Source organism: Girardinichthys multiradiatus, chromosome 1, assembly GCF_021462225.1.
Source record: "Girardinichthys multiradiatus isolate DD_20200921_A chromosome 1, DD_fGirMul_XY1, whole genome shotgun sequence".
NCBI lineage: Eukaryota > Metazoa > Chordata > Actinopteri > Cyprinodontiformes > Goodeidae > Girardinichthys > Girardinichthys multiradiatus.
This window is the reverse complement of record NC_061794.1, coordinates 28,677,714-28,702,905: the sequence shown is the minus strand read 5'-3', so window position 1 is coordinate 28,702,905 and position 25,192 is coordinate 28,677,714. Positions and strand designations below refer to the sequence as shown.

General features: G+C 40.0%; 3 protein-coding genes across 11 annotated transcripts in view; 2 read left to right on the top strand and 1 right to left on the bottom strand.

Annotated features, from left to right (window-relative positions):
• Nucleotides 1–884: 884 nt before the first annotated feature.
• Nucleotides 885–15,046, bottom strand: LOC124866753 (transmembrane prolyl 4-hydroxylase-like). Its single transcript, XM_047362691.1, has 9 exons — nt 14,361–15,046; nt 13,934–14,015; nt 8,231–8,427; nt 8,001–8,091; nt 6,898–7,060; nt 6,614–6,799; nt 6,366–6,456; nt 4,475–4,598; nt 885–2,707 (listed from the first exon to the last, which is right to left on the bottom strand). The coding sequence occupies exons 1-9, from the start codon at nt 14,727–14,729 to the stop codon at nt 2,493–2,495; spliced, it is 1,518 nt and encodes a 505-aa protein (XP_047218647.1). The 5' UTR covers nt 14,730–15,046; the 3' UTR covers nt 885–2,492.
• On the top strand, nt 9,463–13,248 carry LOC124866760 (secreted frizzled-related protein 5). Its single transcript, XM_047362702.1, has 4 exons — nt 9,463–11,534; nt 11,983–12,158; nt 12,231–12,317; nt 12,448–13,248. The coding sequence occupies exons 1-4, from the start codon at nt 11,005–11,007 to the stop codon at nt 12,765–12,767; spliced, it is 1,113 nt and encodes a 370-aa protein (XP_047218658.1). The 5' UTR covers nt 9,463–11,004; the 3' UTR covers nt 12,768–13,248.
• Nucleotides 15,047–16,303: 1,257 nt separating the features above from the next.
• The window catches only part of LOC124866709 (cyclin-dependent kinase 17-like), a 71,735-nt gene continuing 62,846 nt past the window's right edge, over nt 16,304–25,192 (top strand). For 2 of the 9 annotated variants that reach the window (XM_047362637.1, XM_047362619.1), the window contains exon 1: nt 16,310–17,156. The gene's annotated coding sequence lies outside the window, so the exon portion shown is untranslated. Of the gene's footprint in view, nt 17,157–25,192 lie in introns of all 9 variants that reach the window. The other 7 variants (XM_047362629.1, XR_007037890.1, XR_007037889.1 and 4 more) reach the window with 7 other exon arrangements.

The window sequence follows — 25,192 nt, the reverse complement described above, 5'->3', positions numbered from 1 at the left end:
TCCAGACTGCAACAAATAATCAGGACTGCAGAGAGAATAATCAGAGCTGACCTTCCCTCCATCCAGGACTTATACAGGTCTAGGGTCAAGAAAAGAGCTGCTAAAATCTCTGCAGACCCCACACACCCTGCACATAAACTGTTCAGAGCTTTACCTTCAGGCCGCCGCTACAGAGCACTGTTCACTAAAACCAGCCGCCACAGAGACTGTTTCTTCCCCCAGGCTGTTTCTCTGATGAACATTTAATAAAGTACAAAACAACAGCATACAGATGTTGCAAATGCACCTTTTTATTTATATATGTGTATATTGTATATATGTATATTCTGTAATGCAAAAAACAAAAACCAGAAAGCAAAGTGTACCGGAGTCAAATTACTTGTTTGTATGTACGAACTTGGCAATAAAGCTGATTCTGATTTAATATGAATGCTGGTAAACTTAGGTGAAAGTCAGGGTCACAAGTATTCCACTGTTAATCTGAGGGAATCTAAAGAGTCCACTAACATATATTTTACCACATGGCGGCACAAAAACAGGTACCATCCAATTTCAGCATGAAGGGTTGAATATTTATAATTTATTAATAACATTAAGAATTGAATACAATGTTTAATGTGAGAATCTTTCATTGTTCCTGGATCCTTTTAGATTTGTACATACCTTTTGAGTAATATTGCAGTAAAGCCTTTGCCATATATATGTATGTATAACATTGAGTTGTGAAGGTAAAACTCTCTAATGATACTTCTGAAGTCGTTTAAAATTGTACTGAATTAGCTTTTAAAGTTTCATGTCTCAGATTTGCGGGACATGCTTGATCTTAGACGACATCTAGTGGCCAAAATGTGCATCAACATCGTCACAAAAGAACAGTCAAACACTGGTAATAAAACATAGCTTTATACATTAAACGGCTTAACAAACACAAGTACATTGTACACACTTACAGATTGAGTGCAATGTCAACCATTTATAAATACCCATGTCTTTAACTTAAAATGACCAAATTGTGGTAATAAATAAATAAATAAATAAATAGTCTAATACAATAAATACAGTTGTGTTGTGCAGATATTAACACTCAGCAAAACATATCAAACTTTTACCTGAAGGACTGGCTATGTATTATTCTGCCCAGCCCATTACAGTCCTGACTAATGCATTTGCAGCAGGAATAAAGTCTTCTTAAATAACATGTCATGATTCTTGCAACAATAACAGCGCTGACACAAAAGATCTGAGAAATATTTTCCCTCAGGAACATATTCACAGAAAACCATTGAGACGCGACTTGTAACAAAAGGCTTCAATTTTATACCAATAAATAAGAATGATCTGAAGCATGAGCAGAAGCCTCGTACACCTAAACATAATGCAACCAAGTTGGCTTATCTCTTATATGTGACCGCATTTTGTTGCATCTCTTTATTGTATTTATGAATACCCATCATTCTAAACCTGTCATATATTTAAGGTGCAGTTTCATGGTTAAAAACATTTACACTGTTGTGTATATCTTTTCTTACGAACAGAATTGAAATTATAGGGAATTTCTCCCGTTAACATTAAAATTAAGATTTTTAAGAAAAGATATATGCGATGCTATTGCAAAAGTCTTGAGCCTCCCTTTATCTGGCCTGGTCAACTTACATTAATTTGAAGTGGTCTTAAGCAATATCTTTCAGGCATTCTTTCAAAGTTTTTAACAGCGCTTGATTTGAATACATTTTAGTAAACTTTTTGAACTCAAATGTTTCCAAGGAATCTCTTTTGAGGTTGTTAATCCATATAACATCAACATATGAAGCATTAAAGGATAAATAAAGGCATTTAAACTTAGTGTTTGGCCTACACAAAAAAACTTGACTAAGAACTAATAATAAACTGCGTCTTTGCTGTGGAAGGTTAGAAAATTTTAAGCTCTTGGCTAAATCCTAGAATAACCTGACATAATGTGCTGTGCCTTTAAAAGAATTTGAAGAAATTGGCCAAGAGATGAACCCATGAGGATTACAAAAGGCCTATAAAATGACCTACAGCAGGTGAGTAGAGTCTGCTAATCATACCTTTAGAAAATAGAAAGAAATCCAGCAAAGACCTGAGATAGGATCTCAGACGCTTTGTACTTCAGCTGATCCATGTACTGTGTGGGTTTCATCTAAGAGCTCTTTGGGACACACCTTTTTTGTGTAAAGATGTTGTTATGCCTGTCATATGTCACGTTTGGCACTTTGAGCAACAAAACGTTGACCCTAAAAACATAACTGTTAGAACAGTACATTAAAACTCCTTCAGAAACCATGACAAGCTCTGCTAAAGACGACTTCAGATTAACTAGAAAGCCGGGATTCTTTAAAGCAACATCTATGAAATTATGTGGGGGGCTTATGATTTCTGCAAAGTGCTCCATATTATCTGAAACTGTGTAAATGTCAGTGAGCCCCTCAATAGAAGGAATGACTCCATTTCAAAAGCAAAGTTTGCCTTGGTTATAGATCCAGGTGGAGGTCACTGTGTGAGAGGGACTGGTAATGGTCATCCATACTAGACTTAGCTTTATGCCTCTGAGCAACTAGTCTCTGGTAGCGAGCCTGCTGCTGGTGATCAGGGTCCACATTCACCCAGCTGTCGGCCACCCACTTTACTCCTCGCTTGACTGGACAATCACCATGCAGCGAGTACTCGTCTAACTCGCCCATCCAACCTGGGAAACCAATGAGGTAAAAAGAGCAGTATTAAAGCCAGGTCAGTCTGTAGACTGGTGGAGCAACTGTGGTGAGGGAAGGAAGATTAAATATTTGGATATATTTGAACAAAAGTCCTTAATAAAACAGTGTTTAAAATTCAAACATTTCAGAACATCAAAGTGTAATTCTGTGTTTTTGTTGCTGAATTGACTGTTCTTCAGACATGGAGCAATTGCCTTCAGTTCAGTTGTTTCAACACAGGAAGCTGAGTTGTAAGAGAAAAATAAAAATAAATCTATTTCAAGTTTCTGCATCGAGGGGAGTGGGAGTCCATTCAACTGACCATATATATTATTTGCATTCAGAGTATTACTGCATGTCCATTGAAATATAATACCCTACCAAATATTGTATCCAAGCAGTTCCTAGTGGCTGAAATATTGCACAGATTTATGCTGCAGTGACAATTGTGCTGCTCTAATGGTAAGATAACCCAAAGTAAAATACCGCCGTTTCACAGTATCATGGTATGTACTAAAAACTTAAAAACAAGATATATTTTACTTTCATTTAAAACAGATACGCAACAAAATAATCTAACTGCTGTATAAATATTTTTGCTAAACTGATTATTTATTAAAAGGCACAATAATAATGTCTAATTTCAAAGCTTGAGCAAAAAAAGAATAGCGCAAACCTCTGCTAAATTTTGCAGGACATGTTCAGAATATCATACCTTATTGCTGTTCTGTTCTTTATAGAGTAACACTGGGAGTGATGCTGTATAAAGTTTAATATTAGCTGGTCAGTTAACCAGGTTATCAGCTCAGGTAGAGAGAGAGCCTGCAGTCAGCTACTCAAAAGACATGTTGCTCATAGCTACAGTTTTAAAGCAGAGTAAACCTTAGAGTGCTGGGTGATGCACCTTTGGTTTTTACACCACGGCTGTCCGTGTTTTTCAGGGTTCAGAAAAGACGTCCCAACAGCCAAACTTTTCTTGCTTGTAAGTAAAAGGCACCTGTTTTTGCTTTCTTTTAGCCAGCTGGCCAGCAGTGCACAGCAACATTTGGAGGAGAGAGTGCTGTGCCACCCTACAGTATGCTCCATACAGCCAGAAAAAACTCCAGCAATCCAACACTTGATATAAAACCTTGGGATATCTTAATACAGGCCCATTCCCACACCATCTAATAGGTAACTCTCACCATCCAATTAATTTTGTTAGCACATAAAAAGGAGCGCAGTATAAATGTAAATGTATAAAGAGCCTTGCTAGTCATTAGCTTCGTTATTTAATTCAATTTGTTTAAATAAGGCTATCTATCTAGGCTAAATACATTAAAAACTGGACATCTGTTCGCCACTGTGACGCATCACCTCTTCTTCTAATAACATGCAATCATTTGGGAACAAGAAGTGCATTGTCTATAGCATTGAAAATGTTTTGCATTTATTATATTTTGTTCCTCATCAGTTTAGCAATTTTTTCTGTTCTTATAGGTTAACGTTTGAATAGGTTGAAGGTTGAATAAACCATATTAAGGAAGGTTTATTCAAACTTTTAGCTTTAAATAATATGCAAGTTATGTTTGTGTGTTGTGAGATAAACACCTCCATACCCTGTAAGAATAATAAAAAAAAAAAGAGCTTGTTCATAGTTGGAACTGCTTTGATTCAGGTCTAAATTTGAACTGCATGGGGTAATGACATTGATTTATACAACAGAAAGACCAAAATCAACACTCTGTGAAGCTTTTTTTAAATAGCACATGTTTATTCTTTACCTCTGCCATCAGAGAGATGATTGTACCAGAGGAGAGCTGTTCCAGCAGTTGGGGTCATTCTAAGATTCCCTTTGCCACATGCCTGTTGGGTGTCTGTCAAATCAACTCCATCCTGGACCAGAGCCTAAAATACACAACAACAATAAACATAGTGTGTCTAATATTTGCTGCCTTCTATGAAAATGTTCAACTCTTTTGACATCGATCACAAAGATCGTTTCAATCCCATCTAAACTTAGATTGGAACAAACAGAAATATTGCATATCTGAACGCCACAAATAAAAAAAATGCACTTTTGATATTTTTTCCAACAACATTAGATATTTTTTTCTATGACAGCCCACCAACTTCAGTTACATACAATTTGTTTGGGCACACATTAAGAACAAGAATAGTTTCATCCTTTTCAGAAAACTTTGTGGCCCATCGGATAAATAAATGAAAACAATCCAGACTAAAAACAACAAATGCATCAACTGGCTTCATTCTCTCGGTCTAAGAGAGAGAATAGATGACCTAACCCTAACCATAAATCATAATATCTCCACTACTGTGCCTCACTGCTGAAACAAGCTTATTTTTCTGGAAGAATATCTTAAGCTCGTCTAAAGAAAGGGTCCCAAACTCCAGTCTTCAAAGGGCCAGGGTTCTGCCACTTTTATTAATGTATTTGGTTCAACACATTTCTATTGTAACCACAATTTTTTAAAGGGTGTGTGATTTATTAAATGGCAAATGACAAAATGTAATGGTGCAATAATGATCTCTTTGGGTAGCGACTACACCCTCCAAATCATAAATACACAACCGTCGGAACAAAGAGCTGATGACAGAAATCGCGAACGTTGCAGATCTTTCGGACGGAAGGATTCTGTAAATTCAGCCCAAGACCTGACCAATTTTCATATGTTTCTCAATAGTATGATTTTCCTTTTCTTTAGAACCTATTTATAGACTGATAAGCAACAATTATCTTTGGCTTTAGGCCTTTGAGAGCTCTTTCGACATTCTCTTTGTACCATGACACCCCCAAATTTAAAGACATCATGATCAGAATGAAAGATCCCCCCCCCCCCCATCTGATACATACTGATCAACAACACTTACTTGTGACTTTATGGATTTGAATATGTGATAAATGTGTAAAAGTATTCTTCCTGTTTGCTGATCTGTGGTTTTTTTTTTTGAAATACAAGAACAAAGTTCCCTGTTCATGCAAAGTATGAACAGCCTTAACTAAACCATGGAAATAAAAAGGAAATATTGGACTTTATATCCCCTTTACAACTGAGGTAATCTTATTATAGAACTGAATGTGTGTGCAGACTGTAATCATTTGTTTAGAGGAGTGTAGGTAGCAGATTCCCTGTCATGGGTCATCATATGACTGCTTATCAGAAGCAGAAGGGATCCATGCAGTTAATACTTTAGAGAGGAATTGTGATGGAAAATTCTAACACAGTTATTTGTGTTTTCCTAACTAAGGATTGAAAGGGTTGTTTTAAGCAAGTGTGTGAGTAGCAGTTTCCTTGTTTATGGCCTGTTATTGACTGGTGATTTAATGGAGCTCTGCATGGATGGTCTGGCTCTGACCCCGAGGTTACAAGAGGGGGGTTTGTTATTTAGGGCTAGGGGGACAGCTCGATCCTGATGAGGTGCTAAAGAGAAACAAAAAATAAGGTGTTTTATGACACTGCGGGGTTATATCTGTGTGAGACAGCTCAGAGCACATGTGCACGCTGCTGTGGGTGTGTTCTCTCCCTGTATAAAGATTAACAAAAAGCGTAAAGGGTTTTGCTCACCGAGTCTTTATTTAATACTTGTTTTCGCCACAGAATAAAGTAGATCAATGCTGGTTTACACCAACTGATGCACACGAACCAAACTCACCCGCTCATCGTAAGTACGATTGTCTGCCACAGGAAAAGTACTTTCACCACCATCCTCCACAGAGCTGAGGTAGAATAAAACTGTCAAATACCTGAAAAAAACAAAGGCATCACTGATTGCTTGGTGGTTCAGTTCTTATTACATATCATTATATGTAGCAAGTTTTTTGAAAGCCAAAGAACAATCCTAAATAATGCTGTATGCATTTCTGAATCCTGTGAAAAGAAAGTTCACGTGAAGTTGCATACCTGCAGGACACCTCTGTGAGAGCAGATGTGTTTCCTGCCAGCCGTGTGTGTGCACAGGTGGTCTCTGACTGGAAAGAGCTGCTATCATAGTGAGCATTGGTGAAGTCCCCGTGCTCATAGCGCGATACCTGCAGTGGTTCACTTAGTTCAATCAGTGCAGAGGACAGACGGGTCAGAGCGATTACTCTGAGTACAAGACAAGAAAAAACAAAACAACAATGTTCCATTTTAATAACAGCTGTATGTGTGAAAAAGAATGTGTTAAAGTGTGTGTAGGTAGTGACCTTTTCCTGAGTGTTTGCAGAACATGGTGAGATCCTGGCCCTTGAAAAAGCCAAGTATGCCGGTTTCTCTGTTTAAAGTGACTATGCAGGCTCCCAGTTCGCTGTTGCCGTGGATGCTGTGACACATCATAAACACGCCTAAACTCCCCAAGTGTCAGTATCTCTGCAAGACACATTCAAAAGTAGAAATATAGTTAAACAAGCCTTTCAGTATGCAGTGTTGTGATCCCAGTTCAGTGGAATGTAGTCCTGAATTCCTGTTTAGTGAACAGTCTTTCTGGTTCCTCTTTTATTCCTTTTCTCTTTGTTCAACCATGTGCTGATTCTTTCAGCTAAAATTGTCACCGGTTCCCCTGGGAGACCCGTGCCCCAGTCGCAACAATAGCCCTGGGGTGCCAGAGCAGAGGTGACTAGAGGACAAGGGAGTTGGGGAACACGGGGTATCCGGGGGAAAATTAAGTAAAAGGCTGGCAGACAATCAGGTTTTAATGAGATAGGACGAGGCCCTTCCGGATGTGGAGAACGCCTGGCACAATGGTATCAGGTCAAAACGGTGTCACCCCTCTTCCTGCCTTAATATTCACAAACACTTGCACGCAACCACAGCCACAAGTCAGCTATTTACAGTAGCCTTACCAGCACAAATTTATGGACCACACTCACAAACACACACACGGACCAATTTCAAGAATCCTGAAAATTTAAACAGGGATTCTAGCACGCATTTAGACAAAAATAAGCTAAAGTTCTAAAAAGGAATCTAAATTATTAGGTTTCCAAGGTTCTTGCATATTTTTTATGCTAGAATTACAAATTATTAAGACTAAAATATCAAGTTCTCAGTCCAATTTTTAAAGCCTAAATACTAAATGTCTGGCCAGGCTTTGAAAATAGAACTTGCAAAAACCACGCACTGTAAAAAAGTAAATGGATGGATAGAGAAGAAAAATCTGGAAATACATTTTCTCTTTACATGCTCTAATTATTTTATCTAAACATGGAAAATACTTTTCCAGACCGCATAGCAATCCTGCTTTTCCTTTAATGAATCGCTCAGTTCACTTCCAAATAAATACACGCAAATGAGTTACAGAAGGACCGACCTGTTGGAGAGGCTTCCAGACCAGACAGTATTTGTCGTAAATTATCTGGGCTCAACCACGTCCCATCTCGAGAACGTGAATGACTCACAATCTAGAAGGAAAAACAAAATATTTTGTCATTTCAGGAAAAAAGACAAACTTTGAATTCACAATTTAGGAAATCTGTTTTGGAAATGCATATTATTCCTGCATCTGGATTGAATGTGGATGTGCTGTTATGCTGTGGACACCTCCTGCTTCTGAAGAAACCCGTCTTGGTTCAAGTCCAATAGACTGAAGACCTCCTCTGTGCTTAGAGATAGCAGAGGTTGGTTTAACTCCGCTTGCTCCTGGCTAGGTGTTGCTGTCTTGCTATCCATCAGACCTTTAAGCTGGGCCAGCTGCACCACCACACGACACTCCTCCTCTGACAGGAACCCAGGGATCTCTGTCATAAACATGACAAAACATCAATAAATGTAATCAGGCTACGCAAAGGAAAAAAGCAGACAGCTACACTGTCTTGCAAAACATTACATACCAAATGACCATTTCATAAACTCCAATGTATTTCATTTAAATTTGATGTGACGGACCATAATTGTGTAGCGGAGGGAAAAACATCTATGTTTTCAACATTTTTACAAAGTAAACTGAGAAGTGTGGCTTTTTTTTTGTATTTACCACTCCTGAGCCAAAACTTTGCAGAACCACCTGTTTTGCTGCAGTTACAGCAGCAAGCTGCGTCTCTATCAGCTTTGAATATCTAAACGACATTTCTTCCAGCTAAAGCAACCTCACAACATAATGCTGCCACTACCGTGTTTCCCTTTGGGGATGGTGTGTTCAGTCTGATGTGCAGTGTAAGGTTTCAGCCACAGAGTGTTCTGGATGTAGGCCAAAACCTTTAAATGTTGTCCGATCTGATCCCAGCAGTTTCTCTTATATCCCTAAACAGGTTGTAGCAAAAGGCAAACAGGACTTTTTCATGGATTTTCTTCAACAATGTTTTTTTTTTTTTCATAAAGACCAGATTTGTGGAGGGCACAATTCATAGTAGCCATGTCAAGGGCATTCATAAAAACGCTTTACAATTTTTTTATTTCAAGTCACCTAAACTCAAACATGGATGACGTCTCTTACGACTAAAGTGTGAATCAAAGGAGGTGCATTGGAGATTAGGCTTTACCAATCTAATAAAGCGTGGTTGAAATACAGATTGTGTTAAAGGATCTCCTGCTGCCCCCAGTGTCTCACACCACACAATAACACTTAATTGTTACGTATAAACAAAAAGCACTTTAATATAAAGGCCTACATCCGAATGTTAGGTTTTTGTGCATTTTAAATCAAGAAAGTACCAACATGAATCATAACGCATACATCAATAGGCGTTATAATAATTAAAACCTCACAAATGTTGCGCAAAAATCCAATGAAGCTTTACTGCAAATCCGTCTTTTAATTGAGTGACTGGCTTTAAGTGGATTAGAGAAATCTCTGTCAACAGTGACTTGATCTGTCAGACAACTAAACTGACCATTTAAAGTACCTAAAAGAGCTGTGAAGTTGAATTGTGAGACAGTTTAATCAATTCCTTTAAATAAAAGCAGGGGAAAGCTTCTTTCTAATTATATTATGTAAAAAAAACTAAATATAAGGAAAGGTAAAGCAAATAGCAGATTGATATTTACATATTACGGTTTAGTGAGAAAAAAAACGACTCCTAAAAGGCAGAGGAAATGAACTGTGTGTCTAATGAGTGCAGGCTATTCCCCTCTGTTAGTCTACACTCAGTCACTTGTGGTACGACCTGTCCCTCCGGCACTTTCAATGAGTGGCAACACTGATCTTTACAGAGAAAGGAAGTGCCGGCTTCAAGGAAGTAGAGACTGCTAAAATCACTTAGCATAACGAAGTAACATCGTTTGAATCGGCTATGCTGTTTCTGATTATACACATATTGAACTACTTTATTATGTGGAATGAAGGCACACTAAACATTAAAGCAGTTTTCTATCGGTTCTAATTTCCAAAAGCTGCTTCTAAATGTTGAGCAGTCGTCCCTTCAACCTGCATATCAATAAATGCTGAGGTTTGCATGAATCTATAATGCACTGTTCAATCATTTGCCTTTTTCCTGCTACAACCCATCTGTGTCTCATTGCCGTGACCCCTTCGAATAAAGGGCTTCCGGCAGGTTGGCTGCTTGTACAGTAGAAGCTTTGTTTGTCACCCGTGTCTTTTACACTGAACACTTGGTTAATCCCCATTGTCCAGTCAAGTCTCATTAATCTGGAGAACTGATATGAATGAAGAGGGACTGAGGCTTTCTCTTCTCCCTCCCATGGCTGTCTGTCTTTCTCCCCCGGAAAGGAAGTGACCCGCTTGTCGGAACAGGAATCAGGCCACGGCAACGCAGAGGGACAACACAAGTTTATATCCTCTGCACATGCTCACACACCGCATACAGAATTAACTTGTTATTAACTTAGTCAATAATGACCTCTGAGGAGATAATTGTCTCCAATATTACTGGAATGATAGTCATTTAGTGAACAGTTCTATAAAATTTATTTAAATCTATAAAATGTAACAGATTAGAAAGCTTATTTGCAGTCCTGAACAAAAGCAAAATGCATATAGAAAGGGTAAAGGAAATTCTCTAGAAAGGATTGAATGTGGTCCTTAGTTTGAGCTATGGACAAAAAACCTAAATCAAGGACATCAATTCAAAAGTGGATTAAAATGCAATGACTTTACAAACCTTCAAATCTGTCAAAGTCCATTAAATTTACTCAATAAATTAATGCACCTCTCTCCTAGCACCCCGCCCCTACTTCCTACAGCACTCTACACCTCCCCTTTCCTATTTCTATGCACGTCTGTTCACTGCCCACTATAAATACATCTATTCTGACAACATCTACTCCACTTGCATCCAGAGATCATCATTACGCCTTGATTTCTCCTATGTTCTAATATCTATTACGGCACTTCGATATCACAGAACTTTCTAACTAGGATGTCCTCCTACTTAGCTTCTTTCCTCTTTCTCCTCCTCCTTGCTAGGCCAAGCAAACCATCGAGTCCTGGCAGAGGTCGGCCACAGCCAGACGGACATATAAGGACAGAAGACATAGTTCGGTCTGTCCTTAAGAACAAGGGCAGAGAACTGACAAGCGTAAACAGCAGGACAGAAATTGGATTTGGAGTTTCTCGTTCTTCAAAACACCGACTAGCAGCAGCAGCAGAAGATGGAGAAGCATGGGGAGAGCCTGATATTCTATCTAACTTTGGTTCCACACATTTAATTAGCGACAGTAAACTATGGGAACCCCGCATTTCTTCTCGATGTGTGCCAATCCCTTCCAGCATGGCCTTGTGCCACAACATTGGCTATGACACCATGCGGATCCCAAACCTGCTAGGCCATGATTCTCCAGCTGAGGCTGTCCAGCAGAGCGCCAGCTGGTTGCCACTACTTGCCAGAGAGTGCCATCCTGATGCCCGCATCTTCCTCTGCTCTCTCTTTGCACCAATCTGCCTCGACAGGTATGCTTGTTTACACAAAACAGATTCAAATGTGTCAAAAAAACAAAAGACTGTGACTGTCTTATTTTTTTCCATAAAGCCACTAGTGGTGCAGCAAACTGCACCCTAGAATAAGAGTTTCTAGACGGGAAAGAATAGTGGAAAGTTCACTTATTTCAACAGAAACCAACATTTTGAAATAAAAAGATTACTGACAATGTAACATAGGAGCAGGGTCATCAAAGGAAAACACCACTTAGAAGCTATGCAAATTGGTGCGAGTCTGAGAGAAAAGGCTCTGGTTTCACACAGAGAATTTAGGTCATCACAGAACAATCCTTTCCTCTTTAACACATTAACACCTTTCAGTTGGGGGGAAAAAAATCCAGTGGTGTGTATTCTTGAATGAATTTAGAACCTTTCATCTAATCACTGCTGTATATTTTCCCCTCCATGCCGTCTTTGACAGGTTTATCTCCCCTTGCAGAAGTTTGTGTGAATCTGTACGAGAAAGCTGTGCACCAATCATGAGTTGCTATGGCTACCCCTGGCCTGAAATTCTGCGGTGTGACCAGTACCCTGCAGACCACCTTGTGTGCATCTCCTCGATCACCAACGCAAGTGTTTACACGGGAGCACGCGGCGGTGAGTAACCACACATATCATTGAGTCGACTTAATTAAAGCAATTATTCAATTGGTGCTTTAACTGTCTCAGTGCCTCAGGCAAGCTGTCGGGACTGTGAGCTGGAGGAGGCCTTCTCTCCTAAGGAGACACTGGAGAGCTTTTGTAAGAGTGATTTCAGTGAGTACCGGCATGTTTCCTACTATGAAAACACTCTGCTTCTTTTATTGTTCAAAATTCTCCAAATAAAGTATGCCGCTCCATAAACAGAAGTCAGTAATTCCTTTTTATTTATCTACCATCTTCCCAGTTGTGAAGTTGCGCCTGACGAGGCTCAAGTATAGCCCAGTAAGTCTATCTCAGTTCTCACTGGCTGGTAAGTTAGAGCTCTTAAAGCGTGGAACCCTGTCAGATGGTCAGATTCACTCACGGATTGAGCTGTGGCTAGAGAGAGACGCCACCTGCGTACAGAATATGACCCGACAACATCCACGAGGCGGCACCTTCCTGGTGACAGGGACAGTCCAGGGGGAACGTCTGGTGGTCAACAAGGCTTACGCTTGGCAAAAACGAGACAGAAACCTCACTGCAGCTGTGCGCAAGTGGAAAAGTCACAGATGCAGGAACTAACATCTAGCAGAATCTTAAAGAAATTGTAACTGAAATGTGAGATCAACCATTGTTGAGGGGTAGAGTTTAAAGGCTTACGATAAAGCTACAGCTGTAAATATTTGACTTTTTAAAATAAATTCAAGGACGTTTAGGACTGAAATATATCATTTTAGTACATCAAGGATTGAGACACTGCCACTATGGAAGTGGAGAATAAAGAAATAAAAAATGCTTGATAGGAAAAATGTACATACTGTGTTTCTACACTTTAACTTAATATTGCTGGTCTACATATCTGTAATAAATTTCCTCATTGAGTTTTCATTTTTCTTTCTATTCAAATATCTGCTTCCTGTATTTTTCTAGTCAACAAGGGCAAAGAAAAATATCAATCCATTTAAAATTGTTCTATGTTTCTGTAGGTTTGTGGTGAATTACAAAATAAAATGCATCTCATCTGTTTTTTGGAATTTTGTTTAATAAAGCAAAATAAAGTGCAGCATGTCCCTTGTCATTTTCATTTTGTTTTATAATTTATTTTTTGTAATTATAGTAAATCATGTTTCTGGAAAAAAACTCTTATTTGTTTTACTTAGGAGGAAATGGAGTTATGCATCTGAAATGTAACGTCCACATTAAATGTATTTAAAGCTAATAGCAGCAAGGTCTATAACCTGGAAGCTGGTGACCTTTTTGTTTTTTTAAAGCTGAGTGGTAAATGAAGAACTCAGATTGCAAAGAACAAACACCTGCATTGCTTTCTATGGCAACTGTCTAAAGCAGTGGATTCTGTTGAACTCTTAATTATATTTTCAAAGCTGTTGCTGTTTTAGGGAACTTATATTCTTCTTTCAAAAGCATCCCGCAGAATGTGGTTCATAGCTGCCGCCTACACTCATGTTACTCTCTCTGATAGCACTTCTAGGCGTTCTGTCAATGTGGTTATATTAGGGATAGCTGCTCCTTTACTATAAATTGCTTTTTCTGCACAGGTAACAAGTAGCTGCAGGACCGCTATTGATTTCAACTGTAAAAATTATTTTCACACGGGATTTTTATAGATCATACAAAAAGACTCTGAACCACTCTTTGGGATCAGATCGCAACACATTCCATACAACTCTTTTTTTTTTTTTTTTTTTTCACAAATAACAGGTCTCATTCTAGTATTGTAATTTACTTACCAAACAGCAAAGGTTTCAGACTGAGTGTTTTCATCTCATGTGTTCTGTCTGGTAGAATAGAAACGTGTTGAACATGTCCAACCTGGAGGAGCACAGAACAGAGTTTTCATGTTGAAAGAGTGGCTCAGCTGTATGTTTTATTTATAGTTATTGTTCATCTTTATGCATAAACTCTCTCGCAATTAAAAATGATTTTAGGTATCTTGTGATTGTTTTTAGAACCGTTGTCCCATTTAACAGATGTATCTTTATTTCTGTATATTTTGCAAATGTTATGGTTGCAATGTGTTCTCTATTTGAACTTTTTCTGGAATGAGACTATACTCACTGTAAAGCAGTTATGTCCAATATTAAATGTATGATCAACGTTGAAGTGAAAAGATCAGGAAATGTAAAAGTCCTAAACTATACCGAGGCTTTTTCTTACCCGTATCCCCTCCATACGATGTAGGCTGAAACTTTGACTGTAGTCCTCCACATGTAACTCTCTCCCTGATGGAGCAGGTTGGGGCAAACCGCTGTCGGTGTTGATGACCGGAGCAGAGGACGCCCCGTCTCCATTTACTAAATCCCCGGGGCCGTTGTTGTAATGCACGTACAGCAGCAGGGCAATGACATTCAGGATGTAAACATGGAAGAAGACCATGACCACAACAAAATAAGCCCGAGAGCAGACATTGCTTCTCTGGATATTCAGCCGAGTAGACCGAAAAGGAACATTGTAAGGTGGCAAAAACGGTTTCTCGCTGACGTCAGCGTCTTCGTGTTCCAATAAATTTCCCTGAGCGTCATCCATCGTATGCAGCACACTGTTATTATTTTGCTGTAAATGTTTACAGGGTACCGGAATCACACAAACTAGACAGGTTTGAACTAGCTATTTACATTAGCATACATTAGTTGTTCCGCTAGCTACAGAGTAAGTTATTGCAAACATCTGGGGTTTTTTTCGAGAAAAAAACGACATGGACGTGCCGGCCGCTGTTACGAAACGAAACAGTATAGCGTCGATTGAGTGACCAAATGTAATAAGGACTCTTTTCTTTAATAAATACATGTGTCGTCATTACCTAAAAGCTCTTAATCCTGTGTTAGCTAACCGACAAATGCGCTGCCCCTGACAACCTGCCTAACAACAAGACAGGCTGCGATTTCCGTCGTTCAAGGGCTGTTGTAAACTGTTAGCGACCTCTACCGGCCGACACCCGATTTAAAAATATGTTCAAATGGTAATCCTAAATGACAAATTCTAGCGGATGAACTCCAACAGACAAGGTGCTTGCTCCACAGGGAGGGACACCATTGTTGGTTAGTTTTCTTCTGTAAGCTTACCATTTTATAAGTTGCCTACTTTAAAAATAATGAACTGTCACACCGAATGCATTTGAATTCCAGTTATGTCTCATTTGAAATGGGGTGAAATGCACAAGAATTGTTTATAATTAAACTTTTTAAATTGTCATTTGAAAAAGGCTGCTGGAACTGAAAACAGAAGAAGCTGCGAATGGCAACTCTGCTGAGTAAGGCTGAAACAACTAATCGGATTAATCGATTATTGAAATAATTGTCAACTAATTTAGTAATCGAATATTCATTAACTGGAGTATATAGATTCTAAAACATGCCTTTTGCTAAAAGAACAACCGACTCAGAGCAATAATAAAGTCAAAACTGTACAAAAAAATAAATGTTTGACATGTAAGATGAGAAACCGTCTTTGATTATAAATGTGCTCCTTCCAGAACATCTCAATTGACATAGCTATAGCTTCACCTGAGCATTGTTCATGTTCTTACAAATATTTTTTACAATTGCACCCTGCAACATTCAACAATATGCATTGTCGCTTTTTTATTTAAAGACCCTAATTATTAAAATGCCATGTTCTGAGCATTGTATTTAGAGTTTTTACATGTTTTTGCCATTTACAATGCATTTAAAATGCGCTATAAATGGTTTTTTTTTAGTTCAAAACGCTTGTTTATTGAGGTATATTAATTTACTAAGAGTACCTCTTGTTAGATTAATCAATTAATCGAAAAAAATAATTGCTAGATTAATCCATTACTAAAATAATCGTTAGCTGCAACCCGACTACTGAAACCCCATTGGTCCGATTAAGTATGCTATATATTATGCTCAATTAAATGTATTTTTACAGCTCCAATTCACAACAAATATTTTCTCAAGGGACTTTACAAAAAAAAAAAAGGAAATTCAATTCAACCACACAGACAGATTCAAAGTCATACATTCTAGTTTGATCCTAGTTATCAAACAACTGATTTCTCTTATTTAACCACATGATGGCGGCAAAAACACATAAGTGACTCTTCGGACTGTGCTGTGTCATTTGTGATTCCCGACGTAATTTGTTTTGTTATGGCAGCCGGATGATCCTCATAATAATAATTTCTCTAACAAAATCAGCAGTAATGAAATTTTGAGTGTCAGTTGTACACGGTATAAAATCGGCGGCAAACATTATGTAAAAACGCATGTTCGTTTTATTCATACGACATCAACAACCAAGAAAAAAAATCAAAAGTTTAAAATCTTCCAGGTTTGCTTTTAGTGGGGCAGCCGAAAGCTGGCAGCTGTTGTGTATTTTCTGCTCATCCCAGCTAAAGAGTTGTGGATCATAGTACTTAATTTCCATACTTCCCATGCATTATTCACTTGAATTTTCTCAGAGGTGCAAATTCAAATAGAGATTAAGTTTGGATAATGAAGGTTAATTTCCCCTGGTGACGTTGCCCCTCAAATTATTCCATCTGACCTCGCTTTTTAAGGCAGATTGAGGGGCCGTCAGAGGTGGGGGTGGACATTAAAGGGTCTAATACACTCTTCCCCTTAAACACACGCACACACACGCAAACCCCTTGCGGTGTTTTCCGGGATCACGCCACTGCTCTCACTTGGGATCCACACAACAGCAGCGTTATGGCTGATTATCACCGGACGGGACTGCGCTGCTTATGAGCGAAAGTCTGACCCGAATCATGGTTTATTAGTGATTATCAATGCACTTTGTCGGGGTACGGGAGGCTTCCACGCGTAGGCTGACGCTGGGATAGAAAATACCGGACCTGGTACGACCAGTTTGGGTTTTTTACAGCAAAGTAGTTGGAAGAACTTGTCGCAGTGTCTCCAGTCCCAGCGTGCTGCCCGGATTGCAACACACAAGCGGAACAATAGTCTCCTGCAGCAGGAGTACAAGCAGGTTGGTGTGGTTTGTTGTTATTGGGCCATATCCTCACTGCCTATTTTAAACTAGTCATGTTGTGGAAATAACAAGCACAGAAACCATTTCTGTCCGCCTCCTCCCCTCACTGACATTGCAGGTGTATGCACATTATTAGACTCCTTGAAACAAATGTTTAATGGTGTAACACTGCGTAAGCGGCTGTGTGCGACCAATGCGAAGACTTTGGTGATCTCCCTAAATCACAACAGAAATGTGAATCGCGTTAAATTAGTCGCAGCAGGAGAGATTTCGATAAATGGCGATGCTGTGGTTATAGCAGCCCAATCCCAGTCAAAGTCCTCAGAGGATTACGTTTGGAAATTCCCGACGCTTTTTTGCCTCCCTATAAAGTGCTTTATATTTCAATATCAGCATAGTCTCAGGGATTTTCCTGCTTCTGTTTCCTGGACTGGTTGGGCGGCATTGAAACTTTTTCTCTGGCCTGCCTGATCCTCCTCCTCCCGGATAGTTGCGTCAGGAAAATACGGGGAGAGAGGAACGGACCGAAAGCACAGAAGGCCAGGAAAGTACAGAAATCTCCACCGGCCTGGTTCTAACGTGAAACCCTACAAACGCTGCGTTTTGTTTCTCTCTTGGTCTTCAATGCTCCTAATTCTTCCGCGCTTCCTCCGGTCGTGTCATGTTACACGGAGACTGCCGGGAGATCCGCTGGCAAATCTGTCCGGCGCTGCAGTCCTGCGGTTCTTTGAATTGCATTTGTAAAAAGCCCATGCACACGTCAAATAGGATTGGTGGCGTAATTATACAGTTTGTGTAGATCAGAGCAAAAAAAAAAAAAAGAAAAAATTAGCTGCGAGTTGGGAAGATCATTTAGCCGTAACTTATTTATATCAGTCCCTCTGTGGGATGCACAGATTGAAAATGATACCTCTCCCATCAGGTCACTTGTCCTTGCGACGCATCTCTAAAATGTTACATCTAGAAACCCAAAACAATAGCTGTTTCAGAAAGCTTTGAGCTTAGTTTTTTTTGTCCATATTGGTTTCCTATGCATACCATTTTATTGTTTTTATGTGCTAGATAAACATATTTTTATAAATGTAGCCCACTATACTGACAAGACAAATGGTTTGGATTTAAATTAATTGTTTTATCTGGTTATATTGCAATTCCGCATGGGAAATTCTGTAAGTTTAACAGCTAAAAGGCACTAAAATAACATGGTTATTTTAAACTGTATGCTCTGTTCTCTCAAACCCCCCCAGTTAGTCGTGGCAGATGGCCGCTCACACTGAGCCTGGTTCTGCTGGAAGTTTTTTCCTGTTGGTAGGGAGTTTTCCTCTCCACTGTTGCTACATGCATGCTCAGTATGAGGTATTGCTGCAAAGTAAATGCAGGCGACTGTCCACTGTTGCTACAGGCTTGTCCAGGAGGAGCGACTGCTGCAAGTCACTGACTCGATGCAATTTGCTGGGGTTCCTTAGATCAAAAAACTTTTTAACCGATTTGATTAATAAACTGAATTTGACTGCACTGTTGTTAACTAGGATCAATTGGAATATACAGGGGTTAGACAATGAAACTGAAACACCTGGTTTTAGACTACAATCATTTATAAGTATGGTGTAGGGCCTCCTTTTGCGGCCAATATAGTGTCAATTCGTCTTGTGAATGACATACAAGTCCTGCACAGTGGTGAGAGGGATTTTAAGCCATTCTTCTTGCAGGATAGTGGCCAGGTCACTACGTGATACTGGTGGAGGAAAACGTTCCCTGACTCGCTCCTCCAAAACACCCCAAAGTGGTTCAATAATATTTAGATCTGGTGACTGTGCAGGCCATGGGAGATGTTCAACTTCACTTTCATGTTCATCAAACCAATCTTTCACCAGTCTTGCTGTGTGTATTGGTGCATTGTCATCCTGATACAAGGCACCGCCTTCAGGATACAATGTTTGAACCATTGGATGAACATGGTCCTCAAGAATGGTTCGGTAGTCTTTGGCAGTGACGCGCCCATCTAGCACAAGTATTGGGCCAAGGGAATGCCATAATATGGCAGCCCAAACCATCACTGATCCACCCCCATGCTTCATTCTGGGCATGTAACAGTCTGGGTGGTACGCTTCTTCGGGGCTTCTCCACACCGTAACTCTCCCGGATGTGGGGAAAACAGTAAAGGTGGACTCATCAGAGAACAATACATGTTTCACATTGTCCACAGCCCAAGATTTGCGTTCCTTGCACCATTGAAACCGACGTTTGGCATTGGCATGAGTGACCAAAAGTTTGGCTATAGCAGCCTGCCGTGTATATTGACCCTGTGGAGCTCCTGACGGACAGTTCTGGTGGAAACAGGAAAGTTGAGGTGCACATTTAATTCTGCCGTGATTTGGGCAGCCGGGGTTTTATGTTTTTGGATACAATCCGGGTTAGAACCCGAACATCCCTTTCAGACAGCTTCCTCTTGCGTCCACAGTTAATCCTGTTGGATGTGGTTCGTCCTTCTTGGTGATATGCTGACATTACCCTGGATACCGTGGCTCTTGATACATCACAAAGACTTGCTGTCTTGGTCACAGATGCGCCAGCAAGACGTGCACCAACAATTTGTCCTCTTTTGAACTCTGGTATGTCACCCATAATGTTGTGTGCATTTCAATATTTTGAGCAAAACTGTGCTCTTACCCTGCTAATTGAACCTTCACACTCTGCTCTTACTGGTGCAATGTACAATCAGTGAAGACGCTACCAGGCTGGTCCAATTTAGCCATGAAACCTACCACACTAAAATGACAGGTGTTTCAGTTTCATTGTCCAACCCCTGTATGTACCTGACTTTAAATCTGTATGGATCAATTGAATTGACTTTAAGTGCCTTGAGACACGTGTCATGAACTGGTGATATATAAATAAACTCAACTAAAAGTTATTTCAAATTGAATTAAATCTTGAAATGTTCTTACTTAGTTACATTCTAGCTAAGTTTGCTCATCTCTTTAATACTCTTAAATTTAAAAAAGAAATAAAAATATCTGGTTTGTGATTGAGGCATAAAATACTGAATATAGCAATACATTTTTTTAATCTGTTATAACAATAGGCCATGGTACATGTTATCCATACGACTACAGATGCGCCGTTCATTGACAAGGAATGTATCAGGGTCAGGAAGTTAGTTTGCTAGCATGTTCAACATTAGCATCACCGCTGCTGTGGCTAAACCAGTTAAAGGTAATTTAAACACAAAAATTCTTGCTGCAGTGGAGAAAACCTTCTCAATTACAAATGTTGTTACAGTTAATTAGTTTGTTTATGTTTTCTATATTCATTAAACATACCAGACTCACTGTTCTTTGCTGGTCACAGTAGGCCCTACCTTGCAAATGATTTGTTACCAAAATAAACTAGCTAATGTTGATAGAATTTAATAATTGAACATTATCAAACTACATAGAATGGCTGGTTAAATTTTAAATAAAGGTAATGTATTTCTTCCTGCAGCCTTTTATTCATATTTTCTATTTTCTATCTATGCTTTTGTTGACCTTTCCCATTACCATCTACTCAGCTTTACTGGACCGGCTCTACTCCATTTTTCGGAGTTTTTCGTTAGTATTGGTTTCCAACTCAATTTTTGTACCTCCTTGGGCGTGGTTTAAAGCGAGCAGAGAAGTTGCAGAGATCTGTCTGAAAGTTTCCAGTCCAAACCCAACGAAAACACGTCTACCCCAATAAAAACCAGCCCAAATCTCAACCTCACTTGTACCTCATGTTAAAAGTGTAAAACTGTTACACACTACAAAGAACACCCTGTTCTTTTAAATCATAAAGTTGTGCTTAGATTTCTGTATTACAATGCTTGCAGGAAGCTTTGGAGTCATCCACTGGGACAAGGGGGCAACCCACGATTTTAGCTACCAATCAGCCTCCCATTCCTTTCTGTATTTTTTTTTTTATACATATATAAATATTTATATATATATTTTTTTTTCTATATTTTTTTTTACTTTCCCCACTTTAGCATGGTGGGAAACTGGTCAGAAGACTGATTGGGTAGGGGGTGGCGTCACTAGTTGCATCATTAGAGCAGCTCCATTGACAGCTGCTGACAGGTACCAGCAAACACCGAAGCAATGTTGTGAGAAGCTTAAAATGCTGAAAAGCGATTACCAGCCCATCAAGGACCAGAACGGCCGGTGTGGTTCGAACCGAACAAATTGGAAGGGGTTCGACCAAATGGACGCTATTTGCAGGCAATGACTAGTGAGCAATGGGAAGAAGAGTGGCCTCAACTCAGCCACTGTTTTACCAGATTCTGTGATGGTTAATGGTGAGCGTTTGTGACTTTAAGCATCTTTTGTGTGTGCTGTGTGTGTGTCGTAGGTTGTCTTATTTTACTAATTATAAAAAAAATTGTTTTTCAACTGTCAGTAATAAATCACTTGTGACGTAGGTGCTTGCATCATAATTTTCTATTTTATCTTGGCATACACTGGTAGGGGGAGTAAATAGTAATACCCAAGCATTTTTCATTGACATTTGTGCATTGATTGCTCATTGATGAGAAAGGGTAACCTAAATAAGGTAATTTTCCTTCCACGTGAAGTCATCACACAGCTTTAATCTCAGATGTGCCAGTGCCGAAGAAACCATACTCTTTTGTGATAGCACCTTTTTATCAAGAAATTCTGTGCCTTATTGGTATCTGTGTTTTGATACTAGGCCAGTGTTTAATGGAATTTAATTAGTTTTAAACAACTACTTCATGGTCTGTTGAGCAAATCATACCCAACCAAAAGTTCTTAGATTTTCACTTTTAGCATTTAACTTGTCATAAAGTCTTTATAATATGTACAAAAGAAAAGTAGAGGCATTTTTAATAAATCGTTGTATGCTGGGTTTATTAATTATTATTAAGTATTTTTGAATTTAATTGAATTATTGTGTATATGACCACTGGAGAAAGCTAGCATTAGGTACCATTAGCGTACCCTCACATGTCGTCTAGCATGTACCCTTAGGTTTGATACCTCTCCATGGCTTCCCCCTCTCTCTTCTGCTTTCCCAGAGTGTTTCGTCTTGCCGCCCTCAGCCTTCTCTGGCTCTCTTCTTTTATTTTGAGTCTGACAATAAAACATAGACTGAACAGCAGGTGAACATTGATTCCATGTCCTCATTTGTTGCATTGTTTGTGTCGCATACAGTCACACCATGTTACTTCTCACACTATGGGTCCGCTTTGCTAATACAACCACATCCACATTGAGGCGGTATGCAATTGTAATGCAAAACGACCTGAACCTTGAATTGAATTGAGCCGAACCGAATAGGTACTAATGGAAAAACGACATTTTTTGGAAAGAAAGAAAGAAAGGTAATGCCTAATATTTAATACCCCGCAAAACGGGGTAGCTCTCACAACGATGCGGTCCTGGCCTGCTTTTCCAGGCTGTGGGGAAAATCCGCTTCAATTAGGGCTGCTTCTGGAGGCCTCAGAAGAAAACCAAGTCAAGCTTGTCTCATTACACCCCTTATATGAATGAATGCCAGATACTCGAACAGCAAATCATTACTTAACTTTGTTGCAGCTGATTGTAGTCACTCTGGATCCAAGTTGAAGAGTTATGTCTGCTTGCCAGCAAGAGACATACTACTTCGTTTCTACCTTCAGCTCCGCTGGGGACCTGTGTAGTAGAGGTCTGTTTGTTGGAACGCGCGTTTTTTATTCAAACAGTGACGTCATGGGAAGTCTACTGTTACTCCCTTCTCCCTGTTCCTAGCTGTGCTGGAAGTATAGGTTAATGCAATTTATTTAGAAAGTTCCAGAAAAGATCAGATAAAGTGAAATGCTTAATACTACCACCTAATTTGTTTATATTAATTTTCAGACATGCCAACATTTTCTTATTTTGTATAGGCACCATAGAAGCATTTTGACTTGTTTTTACAATTGGTCTTTGTAAAGCACAGAAACACTGCTGTCAACGGGTTTTAAACATATCTCTCTCACTTGCAAATCTATTCATACTCAAACATTTTTCATGTTTTCTCACACAAACAACATTCTTTTTTATTAAATTTATTTGTGATAGACTATGAACCATTATCAAACTATAATCTGAAAAGGGAAAGAGAATGGCACAACTACAGAGCTACAAAAGCATTTCCATCCACCTAGGGCAAGCAGAACATTAATCCGAATAGCAGCCAGGAGGCCTATGGTAGCTCTGGAGAGGCTGCAGAGATCCAACATTCTGGAGGGAGATTTTGTTAAGTAGCCATGCACTTCACAATTCTATTCTTAATGGAAAGGTGGCTTGAAGAAAGCCATTGTTGAACGAAAGCCATGATAAATCTTAACTTTAAAGCTTGTCACAAGTCATGTAGCAAACGCAGCAAGCATATGGAAGAAGGTGCTCCAGTCACAAAAGGTTATGGTACTGAACACACTATCCCCACTGTTAAATGTGGTCTACTTCAAAAATACTTTATTAATAGTTGAAATTCCTGCAAAGTTGTCTTCTATAAAGTAAGAACTTAAACAAAGAAAGAATACTTTTATAAAACACTGTATGTGGACTAATTATCTCCTTTAGATTATTGTTCCCAATGTTTATCCTGGTTAGTTTTTTGAGCATGAAATGTGAAATGGAGGCAAAAACTATGATTCAGTGTGTGTTTATACAGTATCACAAACAATATGAATACGATGCATAGAGGATCATTTTATGGCATTGTGACCTGCCAGAATAAAAGTATTGTTTGTAATGAAATACAGATTTTGTTTTGGTAGAACACATAAGGACTGAATGTAGAGAAAATGTTGAGTTTTGTGGTTTTAACTCCTATGGTGTAAAATAGAAGAAGTTGAATACTCTCACAATAATTTGCCATAAAAAGCACACATTAGTGTACAGAGATCCATAGTTCGTCCGTTTGTTCGTCGTCTTCCGCTTTATCCAGGACCGGGTCGCGGGGGCAGCAGACTCAGCAGAGACGCCCAGACGTCCCTCTCCGCGGACCCCTCCTCCAGCTCCTCTGGGGGGAGCCCAAGGTATTCCCTGGCCAGCCGAGAGACATAGTCCCTCCAGCGTGTCCTGGGCCGTCCCCTGGGCCTCCTCCCGGTGGGACGTGCCTGGAACACCTCCTGAGGAAGGCGTCCAGGAGGCATCCGGTATAGTTGCCTGAGCCACCTCAACTGGCTCCTCTCGATGTGGAGGAGCAGCGGCTCTACTCCGAGCCCCTCCCCAATGGCAGAGCTCCTCACCCTATCTCTAAGGGAGTTCCAGGCAACCCTACGGAGGAAGCTCATTTCAGCCGCTTGTATCCGGGATCTCGTTCTTTCGGTCATGACCCAAAGTTCATGGCCATAAGTGAGGGTAGGAACGTAGACCGACCGGTAATTCGAGAGCTTCACCACAATGGACCGGCACAGTGACCCCATTAGTGCGGCAGCCACACCAATTCGTCTGTCGATCTCCCGCTCCATTCTTCCCTCACTCATGAACAAGACCCCAAGATACCTGAACTCCTCCACTTGAGGCAGGAACTCCCCTCCAACCTGAAGAGGACAAGCCACCTTTTTCCGGTTAAGAACCATGGCCTCGGAATTGGAGGAGTTGATCTTCATCTCAGCCGCTTCACGGCTGCGAACCGCCCCAGCGCATGCTGTAGGTCTCAGCTACAAGGGGCCAGCAGGACCACGTCATCTGCAAAAAGAAGAGACAAAATCCACTGGTCCCCAAACCAGACTCCCTCCGGCCCTTGGCTGTGCCTAGAAATCCTGTCCATAAAAGTTATGAACAGGACCGGTGACAAAGGGCAGTCCTGCCGGAGTCCAACATGCACCGGGAACAGTTCTGACTTAGTGCCTTCGATGTGGACCAAACTCCTGCTCCGCTTGTACAGAGACCGGATGGCCCCTAATAAAGGGCCCCTGATTCCATACTCCTGGAGCACCCCCCACAGGGCACCACTAGGGACACAGTCAAATGCTTTCTCCAGGTCCACAAAACACATGTGGACCGGTTGGGCAAACTCCCATGAAC

What these genes read in the sequence shown, in the direction of transcription:
- LOC124866753 (XM_047362691.1), bottom strand. Translation starts at nt 14,729, where the DNA reads ATGGATGACGCTCAGGGAAATTTATTGGAACACGAAGACGCTGACGTC. An exon ending in CTCACAGAGGTGTCCTGCAG is followed by an intron (nt 6,457 to 6,613) that starts GTATGCAACTTC and finishes TGTTTTTTTCAG; the next exon opens with GTATTTGACAGTTTTATTCT. An exon ending in ATCGTACTTACGATGAGCGG is followed by an intron (nt 4,599 to 6,365) that starts GTGAGTTTGGTT and finishes TGTGTATTTTAG; the next exon opens with GCTCTGGTCCAGGATGGAGT.
- LOC124866760 (XM_047362702.1), top strand. Translation starts at nt 11,005, where the DNA reads ATGTCCTCCTACTTAGCTTCTTTCCTCTTTCTCCTCCTCCTTGCTAGG. An exon ending in GCACCAATCTGCCTCGACAG is followed by an intron (nt 11,535 to 11,982) that starts GTATGCTTGTTT and finishes CGTCTTTGACAG; the next exon opens with GTTTATCTCCCCTTGCAGAA. An exon ending in CTTTTGTAAGAGTGATTTCA is followed by an intron (nt 12,318 to 12,447) that starts GTGAGTACCGGC and finishes CCATCTTCCCAG; the next exon opens with TTGTGAAGTTGCGCCTGACG.